The 22,836-nt window shown below is 43.9% G+C and overlaps 1 protein-coding gene and 1 long non-coding RNA gene across 5 annotated transcripts in view; both read left to right on the top strand.

Moving 5' to 3' along the window:
• Window positions 1-12,455, top strand: part of CRISPLD2 (cysteine rich secretory protein LCCL domain containing 2) — a 31,631-nt gene extending 19,176 nt beyond the window's left edge. For all 4 annotated transcript variants that reach the window (XM_009924279.2, XM_009924278.2, XM_069793350.1 and 1 more), the window contains 6 exons: window positions 333-463; window positions 612-655; window positions 1,557-1,629; window positions 2,305-2,380; window positions 7,068-7,201; window positions 9,002-12,455. In XM_009924279.2, coding sequence (XP_009922581.1) covers window positions 333-463; window positions 612-655; window positions 1,557-1,629; window positions 2,305-2,380; window positions 7,068-7,201; window positions 9,002-9,056 — 513 coding nt within the window. In that variant the 3' untranslated portion in view covers window positions 9,057-12,455. The remainder of the gene's footprint in view (window positions 1-332; window positions 464-611; window positions 656-1,556; window positions 1,630-2,304; window positions 2,381-7,067; window positions 7,202-9,001) is intronic.
• A 2,309-nt stretch (window positions 12,456-14,764) lies between these two features.
• Window positions 14,765-21,174, top strand: LOC138687082 (uncharacterized). Its single transcript, XR_011326416.1, has 3 exons — window positions 14,765-15,393; window positions 16,316-16,396; window positions 18,316-21,174. It is a non-coding gene; the product is annotated as an uncharacterized lncRNA (long non-coding RNA).
• The last annotated feature ends 1,662 nt before the right edge of the window (window positions 21,175-22,836 follow it).

The following is a 22,836-nucleotide window of genomic DNA, read 5'->3' as shown; positions in this document are numbered from 1 at the left end:
AGAGCTGGAAATATTTCATACTGGTTGTTAATTTCCGATGCTGCTGCTCTTCTAAATTGTATCTAAATGTACGGTTTTGTTATTTAAAAAAAGCTTGCCATTCAACCAGGCAGTGCTTAAAATAATAATAATAATAATAATAGAAGAATAAGGCTGTGTTGGGAGAGTAAGATTTAACAACCAGATTCCAAAGGAGTGTAGTCAGCTTATTTTCCATTTGGCACTTTGGTGGTGGTTTCATTTCTTCTTCATTTTTTTGCACAGCGGTTGGTCAGCGTTGCTCTGTGAATGAGATTTGTTTCACATACTATTTGTATTTGTACTCTTGTCAGTCATCAAGCATATGTCGTGCTGCAATTCATTACGGCATCCTGGACAATAAAGGAGGACTGGTTGATATCACGAGGAAGGGGAGGACACCGGCTTTTGTGAAGTCTACCAGGAACGGCGTGGAGTCTTTTAGGTACCACCTTCATGAAAAAGTTTTTGCATTTGCTTTAAGTATATGCAGATGTTCAGTTGTCTTTGTTACTCATATGTAGGCATAGTGATTCAAGTAATTCTAGTCTGCTTATTTTTTTAATAAATGTTTTCATTTGCTTGTTTTGCAGGAAAAGTAAGCCTTCAAATGCATTCATGGTTTCCAAAGTCACAAGTAAGTTTTAAAAGTTGAGAAGAAACCATTGTTGCTAGAATTTTATGGGATACTTGAAAACATCATTCCTTACAGCACTCTTTTTCATTTTAAGTGGTCACGCCAAATGGTTCGGTACCACAACTAAACCCTAGAGTGGTGATCCGTCACCCGCTATGGGCAATTGCACCATCAACCACCTCATTTTTCTGTGGGGATCTAAGAGGGAGGTACAGAAAAAGGCAATAACGGGCTGTTTCCAGCAGCATCTGGTTGTGGATCAGGGTCGGGTCCAAACGTTAGCTGCAGTGTCACAAGCTGCTGGTAATAAAGTGGTGGAAGATGAGCCATCCTTGTTTGAAAGCCTCAGTCTAGAGTGAACACTGTATAAAAAAAAAAATATAGTACCTAATATTATAGTGCAATAGTATAATGAAACACATAATACATACGAAATTAGTTTATAACAGTGAGTTGTCATATTTACAATGAGCATATAAATAAATACTGTGGAGTCCTACTTTTTAAACAATTCCCACTCTCTGAATGTCTTTGAATAATTCCTCCTCCTCCTCCTCCATATAATCAGCATTTAGGTTAGATCCACTTGAGCCACTTTCAGGGAAAACTACCGGTGTCAGGTTATTTACACTCCACGTCCGGAACTGTAGGAAAACTGCACCGTCTTGTGGATCAGCTGCTTTTCTCTTTTGAAAGCTGTGACCTTTTTAAGGCCGCATCGTAGGGTGGCAGCAGGATTTCTGCTGGAGAGCTGCTCAGCCCTCTCCTGGGTGCATGGTGCTGGTAAAGGAGCGAGCAGCTTTCCTCCTGCTGCCCTCAGCGGACTCACCAGATGTGTTTTTTCTGCAGCCGCCTGAGCTATTAGGTCTAGTAATTTGCCTTTCCCTATTTATCTCCGCAGCACAGACGCTGGATTGCTATACTACAGTAGCTGAGCTGTGCCAGTTCAAAAAACCGGCGACCCATTGCCCAAGGTAACTGCGTGCCACGAGCCCGCTTAAGTTCAGCTTAAACCCACTCTGCTCTGGGCAGGGAGGATGCTGAGGTCCCCAAATCTGAGGGCTAGCGGGAACGGAGCTGATTTGACCAGATGAACTGGAGGAGAGGGCTGGGAATGGCGTGTTTCCCTCTGCCACCGTGCTTTGCTTGGCATCGCGTAGGAAAGATTTCCGACTGCTTCAATAAGTCGGGCTACGTGATCCCGTTTCAGCACCCCCCCGTGTAAGAGCATGCGACTTTGCGCTCTGTCTTTATTCTCCTGCACTTGCTGGTTTTTGGACGTGGTTTTCCTTTCCACCTTAAAACGTGGAAGAAGTTCGTTCTAGAAGGCTGCTTTGTGCAGGTGTAAGTCGTGGCCGGGGTGGGGGGCACAAACACGTGCAAATAATTACGTGCACAACGTTGTGCAAAAACGTAAGGACTCCCCTTTGTTAAAATGTCACAAAAGACCAATCCCTCTTCTACTGGTCTAAACGCTTCTATTTGCAGTTCCGCAGTAACTACCAAATGTCATCTGAGGGGAACAAATAATTAAATTCACTGTTGCCACCTGCAGACCAGATGCAGGCACTTGAAATGTCCCAAGAATGCAGCTTGCTTTCCTCTTGAGCCTTGATATAGAGAATAAATATGAATAAATTGTTTTCTAGGATTTATTGTCCAGCCCACTGTAAAGATGAGCCATCGTACTGGGCGCCGGTGTTTGGCACAAACGTTTATGCAGATGTGAGTATGCTCCTTTCCTTGATGACCCCGTATATCGCAACGTCCGTATCGCAGAGCCGGGGTCGTACTCTGCGATTTAGGGAAGGCAGTCAAAAATCTCCGTCGTTGTTGCAATTTGGGGATGGGGTAAAATGAGGTTGGAGGAAGAAGTAGCACCAACAGCTATGACACCGGGTTGGGGAACCCTTCCGCTCTCCGACATCGACTTATTCTTATGGACTTGGGCAGGTCACTTAACCGCTCTGTGCCTTTGGGGCTCTGGCTCTGAAATGACGGTAGCGCTTACCTGCCTTTGCAAAGTGTTTTGGGATCTAGAGATGAGCATCAAAAGGCTTTTTATTATATATGGTCATGCTATATAGTTGGCAAAAATAGGCCTTCTTCCCCCTCCCCTGTCCTCCTCTTTCTGGGAGCTGAAGAGCGTTTTTGAGCAGTCGCGACACAGCGCAGAGCAGTGGAAAGAAAGCACGCGAGTTGGTTTTATTGGTTTGTTTTTCTAAACTCTGCTCATGGGGATGAACAGAGATTTGATGCTAAAACTAGGCAGAGAGTCATTTTTTTGAAATCTTTTAATATTAGGCCTCTAAAAACCTGGATTTCAATGTTTTTCTGTTTGTGGGTGCCTCTTTTTTTTTTTTTCCCTTTTTTTTTTCTTCTTTTTTTTTCCTTCATTGGAGATTGTGTTTAGAAATGCCAGCTCCCTGGCTGGTGTGTAGGAACGTGCTTTCTGAAGGCCTGGGGGAAGCAGTCGGCAGATTGTGGACCCCCAGATTGGGATCAGTGTGGAGCTTTGCAGACTCCTGAGAAAAAACATCCTGTAGAAATCATACAATAATTTTGGGCAAGAAATTTTGAAAGCAATTTAAAAGAAAAACCTGTTGAAACCGATTTTTTTTAAAGGTAGAGCTGCACAAACAGGTTAGCCTAGACTAGCTCCCATGCAAATTTATGGGGCAGCTGCCACCCAACGGTACCTGCCTCTGTGCATGCTCTGACCTGCAGAAAATGGGAAATAGTTTTTTCTCTTTTATGAGGACAAAACTACCTCAGATTACCCCCAAATGGGGCCTGCGATTACAAGGGTATTAGGCGAGGACCAGCATCCCGGGCTGGCGTTGTTTCCTGATTTGTACTGACGCAAAAGGATTAGTGTCCTTTAATGAATCGCAAGCTCCATTTCCTACCGTACCCCCTGGGTATTGTTTCATAAATGGCAGCATGGACTGTGATTTGGGAGAAAAATAAAATAGGAAAAAAAAAAAAGTATTTGGCCACTTCCTAGAGGGTTTGGTTAACATTTTTTCTGGACTACTGTACTAATAAGGGTGATGTGGGTGTAATAAGGAAAATATTTAGGTTTTTACAAGAGTGCAAGGTTGGTAGCAAAAGAGGTGAAACCAGCTGGGAAAAAAAAAAGAGTTTGAGGCGGCTGTGAAACGTGCTGCAAAGGGAGAGGTATTGGTGCAGAGAAACGTTCAGGCTGGAAAGCTGACAAGAGAAACACGCGTGCCGTGCAGGGAGAATTTGGGCAAAGGCTTTTCCAAGGGAGCATGGGCTCTGCAGGATGCTCTCCAGGAGGGGATGCTGTGAATTAACTTGAGCCTACGGCCGAGGAATAATTAAAGCAGGCAATAAGCTGGATGAGAAGTGCTAGTCTTCTGGGAGGGCTCTTTGGCTTCGTGTCTAGAGTGGCACCGTCATGGCCCTGGGGGGACTTGTGCTCCAACTGTGTCTTTTTAAATAAGTTACCTAAAAGAAAATGAAGCCTTTTGCCCCATTTCCAGTCTGCACTCCCTGCAAGGTGCCCTCTAGCCTTTTAGCACCCTCTCCAAAACATCCATTTGCTAAATGCTCTGGCAGGTAAGGAGTTGGTAGTCCAAGCTGTGATGACAAAAATTCTTGGCTAGTCTGTGTTATGACCTGATTGACTGTGCTTCTGTCCTGAGATAGCATTCACATTTACATGATCCCAGGAAGGCACGTGAAAGTTTGTTTTGCCACGCAGAACAAAGCTGTGACATGAAGAACTGGCAGGTTTTGTGGGATAATGCTGATTTTTATTCAGGGGGCATAGGAGCCACTATCTCTGTTTGCATTAAGGGATTTTTACCCGCTTTAAATGCTTTCTGATCTTTTTTTTTTAACTCATCATTATAAAATTATCTTGGATTATGTGTTTATAAGATTATCTCCTGGGTACTCCTGGTGGCTTAAAGCGTAAAGAGATATTGGCAGCCTTTGCTTTAAAAAGCAGTGCAGGAAATTGTTCGTGGTGAAATTAGTAAGGCTGTGGAACAGGGACATAGAGGAGCCTAAAATTTTGGGATAAATGAACAAAATGCGAGAAAATACGCTATGGGAAAAGTTGATGCCCGAATCCTAGGTCTTTCCATTGAATGACATTACTCTTTGGTGAGAATAGACTTGCTGCCTGCATGCAGGGTTTGCAGATCGAAGTGTGACAGGGAGGGCACGGGGGGGAACATATCCAGCATCATCCCAGTGCTGAAACTGGTAGCGAGAAGCAGCTGGCTGGGGAACAGAAAATTTGTTGCCTCTTTTCCCTGGTGGCACATTGCAGCAAAGTTCTTTACATTGCCATGTAAATGGGGGAGGAGAATAAAAAAAATTCTATGAGCACATGGTTGTGCCTAGGAAATAAAACTCAGCTCTTGCTAATGTGGACAGGACCAGTTCTGGGGTGATGCTGGAGCTGTGTGAACACCCAGGGATATTTTATCAAGGCTGTAGAAGAGCTTTTAAGTTTCATGAGACAGTCATTTGTCACTCTGCCTGGCTCCTAGTGTGACATAAGACTGCAGGGGAAACCTGTCCCCATCCCCGCTCAGGAGTCCTGTCGAGTTGGGAGAGAAAATGACTCTCTGCTCTTGAGATAAGATCTTTTATCCTCAGTTGTGCGGCAATTAGTTGAAGGATAGATCACCTACATAACGAGGCAGGCATTTATCACCAGAGCAAAGCAAGTTGGGTGGCTCAGCTCTCAGGAGATATGAACTTAATGATTAAACCAGTCACACTAATGAGGAAATTATGGGTCATTAAGCTCATAGTCACAAACTATTGCTAATAGCCCACTCTAAAAGTATTGTCATTTTATGGTGTGTGGCTCAGAGTCCACTTCGTCAGGAAATGCTCTCAGAGCATCCCCGGGGGCTACGCCATGGAAAGCCCTTGCGTTGTCCGTACAGCTGTCCTACTTCTGAATTTGAGGGGAAGGCCCTTATTCTCATCTTCCAAAAGCTCTGCAGTCAGTTCATCAAAGTGATGCCTGGCCTGGGAGATAAGAGGGCTGTAATCCAACAGAGTGATAAAAGGAGGTTTGGGTAAGGCAACAAAAAGCCTGCTGGTCAAAGCTTTGAGTCAGAGGCGGAACAGCAAGTCCCGGAAAAAAAAACAGGAATGCCTTGAAAAGAACATTGTTTAGGATGTCTCCCAGTGGAGAGTGTTGCAAATTGATTCAGGACAGTTTGATTTTATGAGCCAATTTTAGATTTACAGATTTCCCACTGCATACTAGGGTGAATTCACAGCATATCTTCCAAATGCAGCTTTCTCTTGCTCCCTTGACCATATATAGAAGCAAAATACCAAATTGGCACTCAAAACTCAGAGAGCTGCCAAGAGATAGGCCATCCAAAGTGATAAATATATAGGGGACAAGGCAAACCTGCCATATATGGCTGCGAGAATGAAACAGCACGATCCCTATTGTACGTACGCTACGGGAACATTTGCCCTTGGCACTGGTTTTGTGGTACTTTGGTTTTTAGCGATCAGGGAGTTTATGGGGTTGGGATTTTCACCTGCTGCTGTTCCCTGTGCAAAGCTGGTTTTTGCTTTTTTTTTTTTTATTTTTTTTTTTATTCCAGCCTGCTGTATGTAAATCCTCTAGAGACTCGATGGCCAAGTTTATACTACGCCTAAGTGTTCTCTGCATTTGCTCTCTTCTCTGGATGCTTTGGGAGCTTAGTCATCAGTTGCTAGTGTTTCATGTTCCTCCAGCTCGTCTGACTCTGCACATCTTGGAGAGCAGGGAACGGCGTGATGTGCAATAGAGAAGCTTTAGTCTTTTCAGAAGTGTTAATCTCCTTCCATACCTGTTGTTGTCTTATGGGGTAATGCCTGTCCAAAAACTACACCACTCAATGGGTGCAGCCCTTCTGTTTTTCCTAGAAAGAAGGTTGTGAACTGTCCTGGATAATTGGTGGTCATTTACCTTAATTCAGGAAAAGCGTCTGCTTTTCAGGCAACCGGGTGAATAAACTTTGCTGAGGTGGCTGGTCACTAGCAAAGAGTTTCACCGCAGCGGTTTTTCTGGTGCAGACCCAAGAGTCGCTGGCTGGAAAGTTGTCCTCAATTCAGTTTTGGGTCTGGATAATCTCCCAGGCGCAGATCCACCACAGGCGGGAGTGGTGGGAAGGCTGCTGGTCCTCTGCAGTGGTGGTGGATCTTCTTCTGACATACCTGCAAGATCTGGTCCGTGACATCTTTTATCCCTACACTGTCCATAAGAGGGACAGAATTGTTTCACAGCTTTTTTCACTCTTTCTATTTATTTATTTGGTTTTTTTAATTCCCTGTTTTTCCTTGGTGCTTATGGAGACGGTAAATCTCCCGATATAAAATATAGACAGTTTGTAAGCCAAAATAATCAAATGTTTTTCAGAGCTCCAGTATCTGCAAAACCGCGGTGCACGCAGGAGTCATTCAAGATGAAAGAGGTGGTTTTGTGGACGTGATGCCTGTAGAAAAGAAGAAAAGTTATGTTGGCTCCTTAAAGAACGGAGTCCAGTCTGAGAGGTGGGATTTTTTTCTTTGTGCTTTTCTCTTATTCTTGACTGTGTGTTCAGTTGTATGTCAAGGTCAGCAGACATCAGCTACAAAGGCTGGTGGATTGGAAATATGGGACTTAACAGTGTCACCGTGAATTTTGAGACCCAAACAAATAGAGCGTGTTGTCCTGCTCTTACCTTCCACGAGCGAGGAGCTGCTTTTAGATTGGTGTGAAACGTTGTTAAGCCTTGTTATATTTTATTACAGTAGGAGTCCATATATTTTTGTAGTTACTTTTGGGCCAACCTTGCTGTTTTCAGTGAAGAATTGCAAATCAGTGCTTCCAAAATCCTGCACCTCCAGATGATTGCAATGATCAAGTCAGCACTCATTCAGTCCTTTCTAATTTGAAACTTCTGTTTCAGTCTGTGATGCATTTTTTCAGATATTGGTGTGATGGTACTGATTTCTCAGAGCTATCTTTGCAAACATAGAATTTCCCACTACTGGGGGGGGTTGGTCACTACTAACATGGGTCTGCCTGCTCTATGTAGTTTCTCTTCTATAATACACCATAAGAAATCCAAACAAGTTTGCTGTCTTTATTCTAATAACGGAAATCCCAGCATGCTGTACAGCATCTCAGAAAATAAAAATACACTAAGACAGGAAAGATATAGGCATTAAATATGGGCTTCTTTATAGATCTGTCAAGGTCAGCATTTTGCAGTTCTGTGATTTGCAATTACATAGATTGGATTTAGGTGACAAAACCTCCTGTTGGTATGAGTTTTCTTCTATCTCTGTCTTGCTTTCACTTACCTTTTATACTAACAGACAACGTTTTACTTGGATGGCAAACTCTGCCCTAGCTAAGAATAAACTCTACTGCTAGCAGTGACATGCAATATGAGCACCCAGTGCTGATCTAGGAGGTGAGGGAAACCAAAGACGTTCTCGCAGCAAGGATGAGCATGAAGATTTAGAAAGTGTTATTTACACTCAGCAATAAGGAGCACCTTCTTGCTGTGAGATCCACCGGAGAGTGAAATAGCTTTTCAAAGATCAAGGTGAAAACCTTATCCTTTAGGACACTGGAAATAACCTTTGGTAAAGATACATACCCAAACAGGCATGGGAAAAGGTTGCCTTTAAGATTTACCCTTGTTGGAATGTTTGTTTTTTTGCGGGAATATGAAATTTTGCCCTTTTCCTGGGGTTTTACAGCCCCACAGGGCTGAAGAAACAAGGGCTGGGAATAGAAACAACCCCTTGCCCCCATGCACACAGCCACCCCCAGCAGCTCAGAGTCAGAGCTGTTGGGGACACCTCTGCAGTTTGAAAACAAGTATCCATATTTATTGTCATTTAACGTGAGCTGATCTGGCTACTCCCATTGCCAGCACCAGGAGATGGGCCAGACAGGCCCTGGGAATCTGCCAGGCTATTTGACAACTGTTTTTTAGGAAAACATGTTTCTCTTTATGCCTGAATCTCTGCATAAGGGAGCACAGTGTTCCTTGGATAAAAGCTAGCACTGTAAGAGAGGCTTTTTTTTCCCCCAGCTCCTTTTGTTGGCACTAGCACTGTAGATTTGGATTGAAAACGTAAAACAAGGGCGAACTTGTGGATTTGTTCCTCTTTTTTCATCCTTTATCTTTTTCCTGCTCCTGGTAGGGCCACAGGAGCACAGAGCCAGCGTGCTGAAGCAGTGCACCCCAAAGAAATTTGAAGTTGCCTGTAGGTCTATCGCACTTTGGGTCCTGCAGTGCCTGCATTTGGTTCATTACATGTGTTTTTGTTATTTTTTTTCTTTTTTTTCTCCAGCTTGAAGAATCCTTCAGATGGAAACGCTTTCCGAATTTTTGCTGTGAAGCAGTAAATTCCCAGGGAAGGTGCAGGTTTCTTTGGGAGAACGCTCTGTTGATCTCCAGAGACAGGAAGGCTCCTCTGATGGTATCAGCTCTGACCATACCCTCCTTGCCGATCTCTTTCAGGGAATTAAAAAAGAAAAGGAAAAAAAAAAAAAAAAGACACCAGGTTCTGACTCAGCTGTTCGCATCTCATCGCACCCGTTCAGCGTTGTATCTTTTCGTTTCGTGTTTTTGTTTCTCTAGGGGCATTCAGCAATGATAAACTGTTCTAACTTCCAATTTACAAGAGGTGTGCTACACAGAACGGCGGTGGCTCAATGTACAGCAGACGTAGGGATCTCGGCCTGGCCCTGGATGGCATTTTTAGGGTGTGAAGCATCTACCGTGATGGGCATGAGGACGTGCACTGCCGAGCAGACTCAGAAGTGAGCGACTGTCCAGGCGCTGGACCCTTTTAAAACGAGAAACTGTTTTAAAAGTTGCATCTTTTGGGGAGAGGCTGGGCTTTGGTAGAGTGGTTTTGTGTATGTTTGATGTTTTCTGTGCAAAAGAAGAGAAAATCTGATCTTTTCCCAACGAGGTGGCATGCATCAGCACCGCTGCGTAAGGCTGCTGGGGCATCGCGCTAGGCTACGTTGTACGATGGTGTCACGTTTGGGGAGAGGACGTTCTTGTCGGCTGGACATCAAGGTTTTTGGGGACTGGAGTAGGGTGTGAAATAGAGGCAGAGATCCTCGCTGCAGAAAATGAGGCCACCAGAGAATCAAAACAGCAGGTTTAGTGTTTGCTGGTCAAACATTCACAGGTGTTTTGCAAGTCTGGCAACCTATGAGAAGTCAGTGAATCGGGGCTCCTGTGCTGGCACATCTCATCCTATACTACACGCCATTTCAAATAAAATTTCAGTTAAATGCAGTGTATTGTTTTATACAGCAGTGCTGGTTGTTTTATCTGTAGTAGTTAAGTAGTGATAAAGTTAATCTTATTTCTGCTAGGAATGGTTGCATACATAGGAAGCATGTTCACCTTTGTGAAGCTCTTTGTGGTGTGTACAGTTCTGGGACGTGAAAGATACGGCGTAAATTGGGGTAGATGAATTTTTCCTGTTCAATTTGTGAAACCAACAGATCCCCACTTTCAGTGTAAATGCTGTACCCATGAGCATTTGATATCCGGGATGGTATGTTTTGCAAAACCCATAGGTGTTGTAATGATGTTATTTCGTATTTTGTTATTTATGTCTCGGCATGTACCCAAATGCATTTCAAAGCCAAGAGAAGAGCCTAGCATGACCTGCTCTTGTAAGGCAAGAGAGTGTTCTCAGCTCTATATTGGAAATGAATTTTTAGAATTGGTCGAAACACAAATCTGGTTGTCTTTTGATGCACACACATCCAGTAACGTCATTAGTCATAAGAAGGCAACGTAAACTTTAGTTCTTCAGTTCTTGTAAATGCATAGACCTTCTGCTCAATAACTTGATTTTAATGTTGTATAACAAATGGGAAAATATTTCCCTCTATTTGGCAGACGTCTCCTAGCTGTTCTTACACTCAGGCTCTGTTTGGTTTAATCTAGACAGATATAAAAGCCATCTCTTCAAGCTGTTTCAAAACACAGACCAAAAATGTTGATCTGGTTAATCACTACTTTAATTCTGTAAACACCATGAAATCAGCAAGGAAATTACATTTATTACTCAGTTTGTCTCAACGTTGGGGCTTCTTTCTCTGTGAAATCTGAATTTGGAAAGAGACCTTTTGTAAAGTATGAAATTGGAGCTGCTTTGCATCGTCTCTAAAAGTGCTGCACAGCAAACCTACCTTTGGGGTGGATAGAGAGAAATGACTCTGTGTCGTCTTCGTTTATAGAGTATCGTCTTCCAAGGTGTACAGAATTTGCTCTAGATAGGAAAGCTGAACTATTTTTCTTACTAGGTAAATTGATGTTAAAAACAGCTGGAACATCTCTTTGAAAATCTGCTGGTTGGAAGCGTCTTGGCAGCGAGATAAGGCTTCCCTGTTTCTGCCCACTGTGAATAATTACGCTATACATGGTCTGGTTCAAGCCCATTAAATACTGCAGCATGAATCTATGACCATCATGGGCCAAATGGTAGCCACAGTGCTATTTCTTGAGTCGGAAAGAGTAAGAAAGAGATGCGATCAGGTATTCTTCATGGGGACTGCAAGAGCACATAAAATGCCTCAATGCTAACATGGGATCCCACCTCTAATATGCTGTCTGTGACAATTACGTATGCTGTAAAATGATGGAAAGAACTGTGAGGGCTCTTGGGGAAAAGTCCAGGGGACTATTGTGAGCACATAAAAATCCAAACAGCTTGGGATGTATCTACCTGACAGAAAGGGGGCGAGGGAAGAATTATTATTCCAACAGAAATATCCTAAAATGCTTAATTCAAGTTACAATTGCGTATTTTTATCTTCAGCCAACTGGTTTGGATTTTTAGAAACCGATGTTAATTTAAGTCTGTATCTGTTTATTTTTGTATTTGTTGTACAAAAGAGAAATTGTGACTTTACTACACAAATATTATTCGAGGTCCTGGGTGCTATTAATTTAAACATACCTCCACCAGAATTAGGAGCGATCAGGTCCTCCAAGGCAGTCATGATATATCAATTACTTGCAATCATGTGTGCTAGCTATTCATATAAAGGTGGGACAGTACCAGGTTTTAGCCACATATTTACTGATTTTATTTCCGATACCAAAACATTTCTCAGCCTAATATATTTCAATGCAGCTTAAAGATGCAGCATGTCTTTATACCACCAGATCCGTTCCTCCTTAGACCCCAGCTCAGCAGATTAGTAAGCACGTACCAACTTGAAGCACTCGCGTGTAGCCTTACCGAAGCGTCTGGTTAAAACCCCTGGCAAAGCGGATGCTGCCTGGTTGTTCATTTCCAACAAATTTATTTTTTGAAACCAGGACTGCCAGTGCAGACGCTGTCATTGCAGGACATCTCAGCTCTGCATAGCCAAATGTCCAGAAAACACAACCAGCGTGAAAGCCAAAGCGCGGCGCTTCCCCAGCTGCCGGTGTGCTGTCGGGTCCATTGGCTCCATTAATTTCTTCATTTTAAGATGTTCAGCCAACAGCTGATTGAGGAGTCTCCAGTTGGTCGGTTGTGCAGTCTAAATATTTAGGGCCAGTTCATAGAGTTGCTTTTTTTCTATGAAAAATGATGTATTTTACTTCCTATGTATAAAAGTTTCTTGTAAATTTTTGTGTGCCTTTGCATGTTTTTCAAGGGGCCGTGTGTTTGTTTATAAACTATAATTTTTTTCTAATAACAGAATTGTAAAATATCTTCTTTCCCCCCTCCATTTTCTTTTGATTTCTGAATTATTTGTGAAATAAAACCTTCCCAGAATGAATGCTTCCCTTGTCTTTAATGCTTAGCCAGAGCTGGGGTTGTATTTAGAAGAGCTATTTGGGATTACTCCTGGGGACTAGAGTATCCCCTGGAGAGCCCAAGCGAGATCAGGATGTGCAGAGTCTGTTCCACAAACAAATAAATAAAACTGCCCAGTACCCAGGCATTTAAAATCAACCTTTACCCCATCACGAATAAGACGTATCCTTTCCTGAAACCACCCTGAGAGTAAGGGAAAATCAGTGTCTGTCTTTAAGTCCCTGCAATATAAGGGCTGAAGAAGATTAATGGGTTGGAAAAAGTGTTTAATGAAGTAGTGCTGCAAAATACAACTGAGATGAGCTCTTCCCCACCCGACCAGGCTGTTGTTAAATGTACCCTTATTTATTTTTTTTTTAGGGGAAAAAGTATACAGGTTTTTGGTTTTTTTGGGGGTTTGGTGTTTTTTTTTGTTTTTTTTTTTTAAATTCCCCTTGAAATTTTCTCCAAGCTCATACTTGCTGACAGCACCACAAATCAAACCAAGTTGTTTCATGGTAATTCAACACCATCTTGGTTAAAGGAGCAACATGACAAGGAGGTTTACAACTCAGCCTCCAGGCAATAAGCACCATATGGCTTTTGACCAAAAATGTGGACTGAACCACGGGAGGGAGTCCTGATTGACAAGGCCATGAAATTTTATGTTTTCCGTTACGTACGCAACAAGATCAACATAAAATACAGAGATGTTTGCAGTACTCCAAAGCTGGCCCGATACAGTTTTGGTTGAATGGTATTTACCTGTAAAACCCAAACCAAGGATTGACGTGGTAACACAATTATTGAGCTGATGATGATTTCTGCAGAAGGAAAGTTTTGTGGCTATTGCATGCTCTCCAGTTACAAACTGCCCATTCGAACTTGCTCATGCCCAGTTTATGCTTGCTCTCCCCCACTCTCGCTGCTGCAAAAATATCTCCCTTGCTGAAAATATTGGAGAAGATTTTAACAAGCTTAAGAGTAAGCAGACAAGGGTATTCAGACTAATGCTTATGGTCACGCTGAGGCTGCTTAGACCATCCTATTGATTGCAACGCTTACCTGATTTCCAATTTGCTAGGGCTACAAGATGCCCCAAAATACCACTGCAAAGTTTAGGTCTGGCTTGGCGGAGGGAGGAAAACAGCACAGCATCCAAAATTTAAGGCTGATATTCCTGTCCTTTGTGTTAGTTTCCATCCCTTTGGCGCCGGCTCTGGTTTTGCTAACTGTTGTCTCCTCCTGCTTGAACCATGTGCTTTACCCTATGCTTGTCAACAAAAAAAATGCTGTTATCAGGAGTTCTGTGTGTGAGCAATACTGCAGACAAAGCTGTGTCTTCTCTCCATGCAGCAGCCTTACAAATCAGGTAGGTGAAGACTTAAAGCAATACACAAAAAGGTAGGATAAAAATTTAATTGTTTGTTTTTTTTTTTTCCCATCGGGGGTGAGATTCAGGTTCATGCTTTAGTGAAGAGGACTTAAAAACTGGAACTGAATGTAAATAGAGTGGAAAGGAAAGAGAAACCCATGTGGATCTGAGCGAGGGGAGCAGTCTACAAAAGGAGCGGACCTAATAACCCTGTTTTCCCACTTTGCTGGTAATCCTTCAGGATCAGCAGGATGCAGGGCTCTCCCTGCTTGCTGTTTCAGGAGAAATGTCTTCTTGCCTGTTGCTCTGCCTTCTGCTGCCTGCTCCTCATCCTGTGCTGAGCTCATCAGAGGCTATGTATAGCACGGGCATACCTTGGGATGGTTGTTCTTCCAAAAACCCGCATTCATTTATAGGATGCACCGGGGCGATGTTTTCAAAGCCGTTTTGCAAACGACGGGGTTGGTTCTCATTTATACTAAGGACCTACTTTAAGGCACTTAGAAGACGTTTATGCCACTTTAGGGTGTGGACAGAGCAGTGTAAAGAAGCCTCAGTGTAAGTAGAAACCACCCTTATATCTTGTTGACAGTGGTTAAAATAGGGTTATGGAGTTAAATCAACAGACAAGGTCTCCCTTATGCAGTACTCTTCTCTGCAGTGTTTGCTCCTCACCCTTCGTACCATGTGAGCAGCAAGGGCTATACGCAGTTTCCCTCATCATCCCCTGCGTAGCCGAGCACTTTGTGCTGCTCTTAAGTTTCAAACTGAATACAAGGCTATTTATAGTGGGCTAAAAGTCAGAAGGCTCAGGTGGAATATTATAGCTGAAAGCCAAACGAGGTGGGAGAGCAGGCTTGTAAAATAAATTCAGCGCTTAAGAATGCCTTACAAGTAAGCGTTGCTTCTTACAGGCTTCGGGCTCCTCTGGTTTAGCAGCTGTGGGTGACCATGACCCCAGGAGAGGACCTGCCAAAACATACACGGTCCTGAGAAGTGCTTGACACCAGTCCTCAGGTTTTTATTTCAGTAGCTGCTTTAAGGCTTATTTCTGCCCATCCATCTTTTGCATTTGTGGAAGCGAAGAAAGTACCATCGATGAACTACACCAAGGGGCCAGAGAGCAAGTTTGTCAGAAACAAATCTTAAAAGCAACCTAATTTCCTTCTCTAGCAGCTTAACAGGCCTTGTGAGTAGGAAAAAAAAAGAGTACAACCTGATACAGATCAACTCGAGGAGGATTTTTGATACCCTCTCACCTTATGTGCTTGTAATTAAAATACAGTTTAGATGAATGCAAGGGGCTCCAGAACTGCATCAGTAACTGTGTGTGTCTGGAGAGGAATTCTCAATGGTTCACAGCTGATATCTGTTTTGTTTCATTTTGTTAAATCTATGGAGACCTGTGCTCTGCAGGCAAAATTTCAGCCTGATTCTAACCAGTAATTTCATTAATAATCTGCATGGTGGAACAGAGAATATGCTTATTAAATCTGCACCGGGATGGATGGCACAGAGCTGAGAAGGACTGAGAGTGTGCTGAAAGGTAAGACGGGAAAACACAAATCACCCTAAAAGCTGGAGAAACAGTCTGTGAGGACAAGCCAGCACTCGGAAGGGAAGAATATGAGGAATAATAAAAGGTGGAGACCAACCAGCAAGGCAGTAACTCGGACCAACTAAGCCAAAAAAGTCAAAAACTTCACGCTATTGCTGAGGAGGTAAATGTCGTATTAGGTGTGCAAAGAGGGATACAGTCTGCAAGACACGTGAGAAACCTTTCAGCTTTGCTTTGCGTTGTTAAGGTCACTAGCACGGTATCATGTCTGGGTTTGTACAAACCTGCCCCAAAAGTATGCGGCCGACTGCGAGAAGTCCGGGAGGAACCAAAGAGAGAGACCTGAGAGTTAAAACAGCCCCCAAGAAAGGGTCGCTGAGGATAACAAAGGAAAGGGAGAAGACTCTTGAAGCCTGTAAAAGTAGCATAAGGGGAGAGAGGGCGTTTGTTCTTCATGCCCAAAGGGGCCCCACTGAGAAGTAATGGGTTTAAACTGTAGTAGGAAACATTGAGACTGGCCATTAGGAAAGGCTCTGACTGGAACAGGTACTCTGCGTGGTCTTTTCAGGCCGTCATTCAAGGTTTTTAAGAAAATGCTGGATGGCAGCTCCTAAAAATGAGATCCTGCTTTGAGTGGACTAGAAAATGTCTTCATGGCCTTCCCAGCTGTAATTTCTATACCATTCAAGGCCAAAGGAAACATGAAATCATATGGGAAGTGCTACCATATATTTGGACCAGGATGGTGCACAATCATGGACTGGCATTGTCCCATGCGTGATACAGGTAGAGACCTTCTAGTAGAAGTGGCCTAGGCGAAGGTACGCAGGGTCATGCTAGTATGGATTGAGATAACAAAAACTAGTCGTTGCTCTCCTAACTGTTTGTTGTTCAGGTTTTTTTCCTGTAGGTCTGTTGGCAGACAAATGAGTCCTGTGGGACCTCGAGGTGGGTTTGCAGATGGACCTGTGGACCTCCTGCCACATCTGAGGTAAAGTACTGGGGACAACTCTAGAAAAATGTTGATCTGAAATGCTGGCAAGGGGTGATTTAGGGCATCCCTGTAGGGATGTCACTGAGCAGAATAACACAAACTGAGTGTTGGCTGTTGGAGAGCAGTGCGGACTGCTGAAATGTGGAGGAGGCATCTCATACCAGTGCCAGGCGTGTAGCACCATCTGAGGACAGGCTTTTGGTGGGAAGATGGAGACCATGGAAATTTTCTCATCTACAGAGTCATGAAACAATCTCAGGCGTCTGGGGGCAGCCGGCCAGCTCAGCAGGCTGTGTTCGCCTTTCCAAATACACGAGCGAAGTCAAGCTGTCTTAAACCGTTACAGCAAAACAGATGCCCGGAGCTGAGTAGCCTACTGCTGGTCAATGCTTTTCTGAGGAGCAGCTTCTTTATCAGAAAAACGATGATTTCTATAAATCCAAAGCACTAAATTGGAATTTGTTTGGGCACCAACCATTTTAACAAGAGCAATAAAATTATGAAAGTACTTGAGTTTTGATGAGCTCAAAACTCTAGTCTAGATGAAGAAAAGGACTTAAAGAGCCAACTCTAGTTGATATTGTGGACAGCTCGGGATGCTGTTCCAGAAAACGCTTGTGATCCTCTTTTGAGGAGAGTTACTGGAAAAGTGGTCAAGCCCTGGCCCCCCGGCCACGTGCGCAGCGCGGCGTGATGGCAAGGGCTCGGTGCAGAGGGGGTCCCCGGCCCCCCCCGGGTGTCCCGTGCTGACGCAGGAGAAGCTTGTGTGAGGTCTCTGCTCTTCTCTTATATAATCCATGACTTCAGATAAAATTAATGCCAAGTACCCAAAAAAGGGATTGTGTGTGCTCTCTCGCAGCCTCTTCCCGTAATCTGAACACAGCGTTCAACTGTGACATTTTTGCCAGTAAAAGAGAGGTTTTTCCTTTGCCTTGAGATCCAGATTTAAAATTAGCTGCGTCTCAGCAGAGCCATCGGCAGCGATCCCTGCCAGCCTCAGTGCTCGGCATTAGAGGTTCAGGGCCATAAAAGAGCCCAGCAGCCCAGTTTAAACAGTGACCAGAAAAGTTTGTTCAGGGAGGGCTCCCTGGCCGTTAACAACAGGAGCTTCCATTAGCTCCTACGTCGAGAAAACCAGTCAAATTTTATAAAAATACTTCCTAAAGTAAATACTAGTGAGTCACAGATACTAAATATTAATAATTCATACATTGGGAACAGAAATATTAGCAGGATCTGTAAGGCAGGTCTTTTTTACGTGCAATAATACAGAATTGGGTATGTGTTCCTCTCTGGTTTTTTTGGGGGGGTTTTTTTTTGGTTTGTTTTTTTTTTTTGTCTCGCGTGTGCCAACCTTTCACGTCTGAGATGCAGGCTTGGAGCTGCTCCAAGGTCTTGGGTCAATGAAGCTGGTTGGTGTCTAAGTCCCACGAGGGCAGCAGCTTGCCTGGAAGGGACCCAAGTAGGCAGTGCTCCTCGTCCGGGGGTCACTAACGGGGCACTTCTGGGGAATCGGCTGGTTTGACTCCATACTTGCAAATTGCAGATAAATGAGGGGTTTTTTTTCATTGCCAGATTGACCTCTGGGGGAAAAAAAAAAAAAATCAACCCCAAGCCAACCACATTTATGCAAAATTTATGCAGCCACCCGATCCCCCAAAGCACTTTTGTTGCATTAAGGAGCAAAATGGAGCGACAGCCACCCCTTATTTTTCTAGCGAGGCAGTTTTAATTGAAAAGTGGTTTTGTTGATCAAAATGAGAAAAGGAAAAAAAAAATCAGAGTTTTAAAAAGTGGAATTGCAGATATTTCAGTCATTTCTTTTCATGCTTGAAAGCATGGCTTCTTAAAAGTTTGTTGGCACTGAAAAGCATTAACAGAAAATTTTAATTAGACTTTTTTTTTTTTTTTTTCAGTTTCCCATGGTGTATGACCAACATTTTCTGGCTCATGGTGGAGACTGAGGTATTCTCTGGGTGAGGAGGGGAGTAATTTTTTTTCTTGAAATTGAAAAGAAGTGTTCATTTAAAAAAAAAAAAAAAAGAGAGATTCCAGGCAGAACTGTGCAGGAGAAAGGCTTTTCTTGGAGGAATGGAGCAAAAGGAGGAGTGAAGAGCAAAGGGCTATGATGAAGACTCAAACTGGAGTCTAACGCCTTATTTTTGTCAAATCTGAGGGCAGTTTTGCCTTGGACATTGAACAAAAGCCAGTCTCCAAAAACCAGAGGGGTGAGTGGAAGTGAGGATGTGAGGTGATCCCAATGCTTTGAACCACCACAAACACATTTTCCTCTTCCTCCCCAAAAGAAAAGTGTTCTATTCTGCCAGTTATGGAAGACTCAGTTTCATCATTGGTGCCTAATTTCAGGATGATGTGCCCTGGCCCATCCTGCCAAGGCTTGTCCAGCGTAGCGGTGGGGAGACTGCTGCCACTTAGGTGGTCCCAAATTACTTCTTGCTTCTTGTTCTGCAGCTCCTTTAAGTCAAACCTGAGCTTTGCAAGGACTCTGTGAAAGCTTTTCAGTCTGAGCAGTTGATTCATTAATTAGCAGACACCTTAGCTTGAAGGTCTGCTCCTCTCGGCGGTTGCTTTTTGGTCCCGCATGGCAGTGCAGGTGGAGGTCCCTTTCCAGGAATGGGGAATGGATGTTCCTCTTCGCATTTTGCTTTTTGACCCTGGATTTGATCCAATGCAAAGAGAAAAGGCACACTATGGCTCTAGGGAAAATACTTGTTACTGAACTGAGAGCTGTGTTGGTACGGAGATGCCAGCAAGTACACACGGAGCCAATTTTCTCTTTCCTCTTAGTCTGAGGGTCTCAGGGGTGTAGGAGATGAGTCTATGTCTTCCAAACCTGCTCTGGACAGTTTCTACTGAAAGATCTCACATGATGCTGAAATTGCCCCAAAATGCTCAGGACATGATTCACCCTTCCCCTGAAAGCACGTGGAAGAGGACTACTATCAGCTCTGTCTTCTTCCAGGAAAACCATCTTCCGTGAGATACCAGATTGTGATACTCTTCCAGCTAAATGCAATGTAAAGGAAATTTCTCACTAGGAAAGGACAGCCACAAGCAGCCTTTGGGCTTTCTGGAAATTAATGGGTGTCTTTCCAGCTCGGCAGGTGGCCAGACAACACGGCTGTTGTTTCTACCTCTTCATATAGATGGCTTCCCAGTTGACCTTTCTCAGAGAAAATGAAGTGGAACAGCTAACTCAGCTGGTCAAATAGCACACACAACCTGGAAAACTGCCAACGATTACAAGCCTGGACAAAAGCCCAACTTCTGTTGTTACACCAATGACAGATATCATTAGTTTTCAGGTATCATTAGTTTTGTGCTTGATCACTGACAAGTGGACGGTCCCTTGTAACTACTCTATTTATAGACCTGGTTTAAACACCCACGTGTTGAGACACGCCAGGCTGCTCCCTTGCTGGGGTGCAGCAAGGCTTTTTGTCTTGATAAGCTGCATCCCATCCGCAGGAGCATCTCAGTTTTGGTAGATGGGTAAAGGAGTCATTCCTACAGCTGGGGGCATGCAAACCAGAGGGAAATCCTATTCCCACCAACACCTTCTACCTACCAGCCCTCTGGGCACAGGAATTTTGGCAGATGTGAATTTCTCATCAAAGCCCCACTTTGTGCTGAGCTCTCCTGTCCCTTCTTATTATCGCTCGCTGACCGGTCTAGTCTTCTGTAATCTCTAGCTTTAATTAAAAGGAGATCGGAGACCCCTGGGACTTGCACACCCTGCCCCAGCTTGGCATTCCTTCTCCCTTCCCATGGCAGAGGGGCAGGCAGGATGGTGCTGAGCGTGGAGGGCAGCCGTGGCAGCAATTTGTACTGAAAATTACTGTAGATTTCAAAATTTGTTTTGACTGGGAGAGGAACCCAGTATTGCAAAGGGTGTAAAGGCACAGATCCCCTTTCTAAAAGGAAGGCTCACAAAATGCTGTCAGAATCTCGTTTATCATTAAGCCAGGGCCTGAGCACTACATGTCTGCCCCAAGTTTGCCTGCTCAGCATTTGCACATGAACCCCAGTTCTGTACAAATTAGAGGCTCTAAACCAGCCAGGCAGAAAAATGCAGATTTTCTGGAGTGGTGGCATCTTGGTGAGGTTGTCTTTACAGGACAAATTATTTCCACCGTGGAAGAAGTAGGACAGGAGATGGCATCAAACCATGCCTCTGGTTGTTGGTGGCTGTGCTGTTACAGCTGGCATTAAGAAAAATGTATGGGCAACGTCTCGTGTGGGTACCCACAGGGCTGTGGGAGTGGGTCTGTAACACAGGCTTACCAGCGAATTTTCTAATTAAAGGGTTATGAGTGGTCCTCACAATATGTTGGAGGATATTGCATGGCACAAAAAGAGGCAATCAGGCACCATAGGAAGCCCACAGACTTGAACCGCAGCTGCGTAAGTCCTAGTCTGCAAACTGCACCGCTCTGATTCACGAGTATGCGATGCACTGTTTGGTAAGAGCCGCTTACTAAATTGCAGCTATCTTGATGCTCATTTCCTCACTTATTTTATTGAGGTCTGCTTTAGGCCCATTGTTAAAATAACTGCAGAGTGTTGGTGGGCTGATGTGGAGCAATGTCAGGGTGTTGCATCATTTGGTATTTGAATAGAGTGTCTTGCAGGGACGGTTCCCTCTGGGCGCAGTAGTACCTCTTCCTGAACATAATCAGCCCTCGTTAAGCCCCATTAGTCTGCTGGCAGCGCGGTTGGTTGGACACCAACCCTCACGCAAACGACGCAGCGGATGACAAGATGGCATCATACTTTACGCTGCGACCCCATCACACGGTGCAACGTGAGCTTTTGGTGTCTTAACCTGTTTTATGGCAGGAGCAGGAGTTGTGGAATGGGAATTTTGGAATTCACTATTCCAAATCCAGAATCAAGGCATTGTGAGAGATGACCTGTGATGAAGGATGTTTCCAAGTATGTCTTGACTTCAGGGAACAGGATATTACGGTGATGAGTCTGACAGTTGATTGCATCCTCTTAGATGTTTGGTCACTCTTCCTCCTCACACCAGCTGGGACAGTTGTCCACGATCTTGTCATTGTTGCAGGGCTTAGTTAGTGCTCTAGGGACATGGGTATAGTTTTCTTTGTATTGGGTAGCTAATAACAAGACAGGAGGGAATAAAATGAACTTTTAAGAAGAGAGACTATATTTTGATTAAATGTATATAAGAAAAGCAAGAAAGTCTCAAGAGAGTGTGACATAACTGTTGCAGTTCTTGACTGTACCAAGAGGATACAGTCATGGGGGTCTTCATGATGTGCCAAGGGAAATAGGCCAGGAGGTGAAATCAGCCTCCAAGTCCTGCCTGTCAACAGCAGCCCATATTGCTCTGGGTCAGTGAGATATGGATTCTGGACAGGAGGGCCAGGAAACAGAAAGATTGCTTGTCTCCTTATTAATAAGGCTAATTATTCCCATCCAGAAGCAGGGAAGGCAGATGTGAAACGTCTTTCCAATAGCATCAAAGATTGCCAGTGTTTGTACTTCATCAAAATAAAAGCACGAGCTGCTCACACCCTTGTTCACCCAGAGGAACCAATCTTAACCATGAGCTTTTTGAGCCAAAGAAACTAGGGCCACGTCCCGACACATAGAAAAGGCAGCCACATTTTTAAACTTACTAGATTTTCCTTCATTGTGCTTTTACTCATGTTGGATCCCTGTACACAGCCTGTCTCATGGCTTTGGGAAAGAGAGAAATAGGTATTGCCTGCTCAGAAAGCCAACTGCTAGCAATACACCCAAACCACCATGTTGGACCCTCGAGTTTCTTGTGAGGATGATTTCCAGCTAAAACTTCCCGTCAGTAGTCATCAAAGGGTAAAGACAACAACCAGTTCCACATTGCACATTTTACCCTACCAGTCTTGTGCTCTCCTTTACCCCTGTCTTGTCCTCTTTGACACAATGCCCACTAGGATCAATCTGAGATTTATTTTTGGAATGAAGATAAGATGGCTTGGTACGTATCCAAAAAACATGTTAACTCAGGACATTCTTTTGATCGTAGAGGAGGTAAACATAATTCTGCACTCTCCTTTATGAATTATTTGCCCCGAGAAAGCAACTGGGTTTTTGTCAATGGACAGCAGAGCATGCAGTAACTCTTCGTATAGCATGGAACAGAGATGCACAAGTCATTTGGAGAGCTTTGGTGCCTGCTTTAGCAATGGTGGTTTAAGGCGTGGCCATTTTCTGATCAAAACTTTTTTGGTGGGAAAGTTGAACTTCTGACATCTGAATTTTGTGGCATTTTAAGCAAGGCGTGGACTTTTTCCCTGGAAAATTTTAGTACTCTCATGGGAAGATGACAGCATGCCCAATCTAAATACTAAAACAAGTCACATACTGCTTGAAACACTGCTTCCATGCTCCAGGAAGCTGGTGGGCAA

This window comes from Haliaeetus albicilla, chromosome 10 (genome assembly GCF_947461875.1).
Source record: "Haliaeetus albicilla chromosome 10, bHalAlb1.1, whole genome shotgun sequence".
Taxonomy (NCBI): domain Eukaryota; kingdom Metazoa; phylum Chordata; class Aves; order Accipitriformes; family Accipitridae; genus Haliaeetus; species Haliaeetus albicilla.
The sequence above is the reverse complement of the archived record's forward strand: the minus strand, read 5'-3'. Positions and strand labels throughout refer to the sequence as shown.